Source organism: Limulus polyphemus, unplaced genomic scaffold (assembly GCF_000517525.1).
Source record: "Limulus polyphemus unplaced genomic scaffold, Limulus_polyphemus-2.1.2 Scaffold1180, whole genome shotgun sequence".
NCBI classification, from domain to species: Eukaryota; Metazoa; Arthropoda; class Merostomata; order Xiphosura; family Limulidae; genus Limulus; species Limulus polyphemus.
In genome coordinates, this window is record NW_013666790.1 from 291,404 (window position 1) to 296,862 (window position 5,459).

The following is a 5,459-nucleotide window of genomic DNA, read 5'->3' on the forward strand; positions in this document are numbered from 1 at the left end:
CCATAGGTGTACTAACTACCACACCTGAAGACATAAACAGATAGATGTTTTCTCTAAGTAGCTAAACCTGGTCTCGTTAGTTTAACTTAACAGAACTGACAGATATACAGCTTACTGGTCGTTATTTTTTCTATTTGGAGGACATTTGGGCTACTGTGTGGACATAAGAAAAGAACTAAACTATACCACAAATCACTAGTTTGCCCATTATGATAACACATGTTTCTACTGCTTCTCCATTAGTCGATCCAACGTGTAGGAGAGCATTGAACATTCAACTCAGATATTCTGGGAAGAAATAAATAAAACATACATGGTGTTGAAGTTTCGAATAGAAATAAGCCGCCTCATTACTGGCAAAAATAAACTGAGAAGTGGCTGATTGTCAGAGTCGACTGTCAATATTTTGTTGTGATATAATGTAAAAACAATAAAAATAAAAAGTTAAATAAACAAACTGTATTGAAATAATGGAAATGAAAACAAACTTTTAATGATGAATAATCAAATTAAAACGAATAAAGTACCCACGATCAGTATCAGGAAAGAGACAGGAACAAAAGGAAGATAGAGCTCACAAGCTAGTCTTGATCCTCTCAAGCACAAAACCACATTCCTCAAAACTCGTTAAAGATCTGTCTGAGAATCACCAAAGATGCATTTCGTGACTAAGACGAACAAAGTCACTCAAGTAGAAGTGAGGAAAAGTAGCACTTCCTTTTGAAGCTGTATTTAATAAAGTAAATGTTTATTTACAACATCAACATTTTATAAGAACATCCTTTATGTTAGTATACCTTAAGAAATTTCTGGAGAAGTTCATAATTGCCTAATGTCTATATGCTTTGCTTGTGTTATGTTGACCACCCTCTCACTCTAGTGAGAGGAGTTCTTGTCTAGTTTTTGTTCATATTACAATCAACTGGGTTGGACATTTTACTCGGAAGCAACCGTTAATTTTCTACAAATAAAGTTTAAAAGGTATAACATTCAAAATAAAGCTTAATAATCGACTTTGGTTAGGTTGGCCTTTTGCTTTCCACTGATACTGTAAATGCTCCCTTGTTGGGCTTAGACTTTTTTGAATAGCGAAATGTGGATGTTTAATAGCTTGGTTGAAGTATCTGTTTGAACTGCTCCTACACATCATAACTTTGTATTTGGAGCCAGTGTGTGGTCTAATGTTCCCCTTAAAGGAAAGTATGCATTGATGCTACATCATGCAATGTGAATGAGTCTTCCCACAAGTTTACAAATTGACATTTTATCTAAGCCATAGAAAACAACTCTGATTGGGCATTAACGTGAAGTTATCATCAGAATTTGGCATTAGATATTCATCAGCTGCTCGTCTTATAATATGATTTTGGTAGGAAACTTTATTGTTCCACAAAATTATTATTTCTACTGACAGTTATTCTGAAAGTTAAGTAAGCACCTTTCAAGAATCTCACTAACAGATAATTTAAAAGTAGGTAGGTATTCTTCCTTAAGTTTCTCCTGTTTGAATTTATTTGCCTCTTCAGAACTCAATATGCTCTTTGATGTATGATGTTGGATTGCGTGGAAAATCATCTTCTCAAGTTTAATTAGAACGCTATGACTGGTTTGTGACGTTTATATTTCGACTTCTTATTTTGGTAAAAGTACTTTGGATGTAACTTTTGCTCTAGATTCAGGTTACAGGGTATAATATTCCCACTACTCTTGAGCCATCTTAGAATCTGTGGGTTACATAGTTTTGAACAGAGTTCTCGGCCACAAGATACGAGATGTATGGCTTGAAAGGATAAGCATGTTTAAGTGATAATGCTTCTTTTATTGCCCGTTTGTACCGTTTCCTTGAAATATTTTAAACATGTGACAGAAAATATCCAATAAAAAATATCAAATGCTTATAAAAAGATTTTTCTGAACTTATAGCTCAAATCTTTAAGTAGAGAAGAAGGAAAATTCTGATTAATCTGGCCTTCAGGCCAACTAGCTAGTGATGCTCTACAACTTCCCTGGTACAAAAAAAGTGGTTTAGCAGCCAATAACCAGACTTACTATGCACTCATGCAGAGCTTAGTCATTAATTAAAAAGAAAAACAGACAATGAGTAATAGCAGTAGAATGATTCGTTACTCAAAGATAGGCATAAAAAAGTGTATGATCAGAAATTGCATTATCAACAGATTAACAGTAGAATTCGAAAACACTTAAAATATGATACCGTTTACAGAGAGACATTATTGCCTACCCCTCCCTCCACCCAGTGGCTCAGTGGTAACACAGAAAGCTTATAACGCTAAAAACCAGGTTTCAACACTAGTGATGGGTACAACACAGACAACCCATTGTTTAGCTTTGTGCTTGAGAACAAACAAATAAACAAAAAGGGACACTTTTTTACAAATCATGTCACTTCTTCAACTTAAGTCATACACTACTTACAACTAAAATTTTACAACTGATTATTATCTAAAACTTATCTACCTCGTATATTTGTATATTTGTTTTAATGCAAACCTACATAATGAGCTAGTTGTGATTTGTTCGCCGCGAGGATCGAACCCTTATTTTAGGTTTATAAATGTTCAAGCTTACTGCTAAGCTACTGAGAGATAACCTTGCAGTATTACTGCAGAGGTTGTGGCTTTTGTTTCGTTATACATTTTTACATGGTTATTTATTGAAGATGCTTAGAAATCTACTTCTATTTTATCCATCCTCTCTCAGAATGCGTCACTGTTAGAAACAGGTACTTTTTTCGAACAATATTTAACTTCAAAGTTAATATAGCTAACATGCTGTCATGTGCATATATAATTAGTCATGTTTTATAACTTCATAATGTGTTAATTGTAACGAATCCGGTTTAATGTTTTAAAAAAAATCAAATCAAAATGTGTTCTTTAGAAGTTAAAAATTGAGAATGTAGTTGTACCATTAAATGTTGAATTAACATCTACATATTAATTGGTTAGTTGTTTTTCGAATACGAAATAGAGATTCCATCTGATAGGACTCGTTAAAACGTGAACAACTGGGATTTTTATAGTAGGAGTATGACATTTAGAAAACAGTAATATAATGAGGAAGAGTTCAGTCAGGAAGCCACTTCTCAGACTGCCAGGATTTTTTAAAGAAGTGCTAGGTCAATCTTTATTATACGTCATCAGCTGTACAGAACGTGGCTTGGACCTAGTGCCAGCAAGCACCACGTGGTATTCTGTTCCTTAGGACACTCCTCCTTCTCTTCTGTCTATGTGTAACAGTTCCATAAGTTGCGACATACTTCTTAGAGCCTGATAGAGTTAGGTTGTTAACGTGTATTGTATCTGAAGGATATTCATGATAACTATAACAACCTCTAGATTTTGTAGTTTAATCTTTTAGTATCAACAAGTTTCTTACACAAAATGGCCCTACTTAATTTTCTAACCAAGGCCCCTGGCCTTCTTTATATATTTATCTTTATAATTTTATACCTGAACTGTCCTGTAACTAGCCAGTGGCTAACAAACTTCTATAATACTTCACGGCGCCACGAAAGAGGTATAAAGGAGGGAGAAATCCGTTTAGTAGGGGGAAGCACCCCCAATCAAGGCAACGTTGAAATTTACCACATGGGCAAATGGGGTTCTATCTGTGACGACGAGTGGGATCAGAGAGAGGGTGACATTGTGTGTCGCTCTTTAGGATATCTCGGAGCAGAAAAAGTAACGGACAACGCGATGTTTGGCCAAGGACGCTGTAAGTCAACGTGCTTTATACAATACATTTCAGTTGTCACTAAGAATAATTGACAGAAACCGCAAATCTCTGTTTCTTTAATCAAATAATGTCTATAGTTTAATGTCAGGTAAAGCAAATTTATAACCAAAGAATCAACTTATAACATGTGTTTAGCTGTTTTATCTTTTTCGGTGCTATACATTGTTTTGTTTTTTTATTTCCGTTTTACCAAATGTTCTTCTACAAGCGTAAAATCATCCTTATAAGAAGCATTTATATAATAAACATAAAATTAGATAATATTTTGATACGATGTTAGATACATGATAGTAACTTCATTGGAAATTAACTACTAACTGAGTGTAGGCTCCCGTCTTTCTTCTTTTTAACATTATTGACGAATACACTTAAACTAAAAAAATTACAGATCTGAAATGCAGTTTCTAAGACCTCACAGAAATCCATACAGGCTGAATCATAACCTTTATTAAATAGGGGAATGTATATTCAAAACATTATCCAAAAAGAAACACTGGAAACTATTGAGAAAATTAAAGAAAGCACTGATTTTTTACATCCTAAACACCGAAAGCATTAGCTGTATTCCTGCAAATCAGATTTTTTTCCCCTTCTTATCAAAGTAAACAAGAGTTGACAGAGTTAGCAGAGTAGGAAACACAGAGGAAATTATTTTATAAAATATTATTGAGAAACCGTTAGGAAAATTGCTATTAGTACCATAGATAGCGAACTTAAGAGTAGTGGTATAAAAGGGTTTGGGTCTCCTTTTTACACTATTTGGAGCTGTAACACACAAACCGTTCGTCCAATGGAAAGGTACCCGTGTTACACCCAGCATTAAACCTTACTTTCGTTTGTTTGTTTGTTTGTAATTAAGCACAAAGCTACACAATGGGCTATCTGTGCTCTGCCCACCACGGGTATCGAAACCCGGATTCTAGCGTTGTAAGTCCGCAGACATACCGCTGTGCCACTGGGGGGCCTTACTTTCGTTTGGCGTCGGCTTAATGTATTTTTCTACTGACCTTTTCTGTCAGTTGAGTCCTCATTCGCGGCATTAAGACGATAAAATTGAAACAGCTGACAAAATTTATTTTTTCTATTTTCGCTTGTGAAAAATTTATTGTTCGAACCTACATACTTAGTTGTCTGCAACGTTTATCGTATATTTTAAACCGCTACGATTTTTTTTTCTGCCACAATATTTTATTCTATTTATTTATCACTGGTACGCTTAAATTGAAGTATAATGTATTCCCCGCAACTGCTCTATAGAGTTAATTTGCAATGAATTAGTTGAATATATGTGCTTTGAGATAATTTAAAAATTTGGAAGTAACATAAAACTAAACGATAAAATCCTTAGCACTTTCAACAGGTGGACCTACGTACTTCAAGGAATAATTGACACATGCGACTTGCTTGATTTGTACAAACTCATAATTCACAAGTTTTCATCGTGGTTTACACACATTTATAAGCCTTACCGTTTACTATAAACACAGAAAAACTAAAGTATGGTTCACAAACTGGTGAACTAAAGAATGAACAGGAATGTTCTAAATTATAGAGAGTTTTATTGATTCATTTTTTAAAATTAAAAATCAGTAAACGCGCTAAAAATGTGGAACTTTAAAATTGTTTCAAAGTGTTACCCGTTTTATGTACAAAAAAGGGAGAAAATGAATGGTATTAACCCTTACTCTGGTAAGAATATT

At 34.2% G+C, this 5,459-nt stretch overlaps 1 protein-coding gene across 1 annotated transcript in view; it reads left to right on the top strand.

Moving 5' to 3' along the window:
- The first annotated feature begins 3,232 nt into the window (after nucleotides 1-3,232).
- The window catches only part of LOC111086549 (galectin-3-binding protein A-like), a 25,545-nt gene continuing 23,318 nt past the window's right edge, over nucleotides 3,233-5,459 (top strand). The window contains exon 1 of the mRNA XM_022389767.1: nucleotides 3,233-3,738. Coding sequence (XP_022245475.1) covers nucleotides 3,405-3,738 — 334 coding nt within the window. The 5' untranslated portion in view covers nucleotides 3,233-3,404. The remainder of the gene's footprint in view (nucleotides 3,739-5,459) is intronic.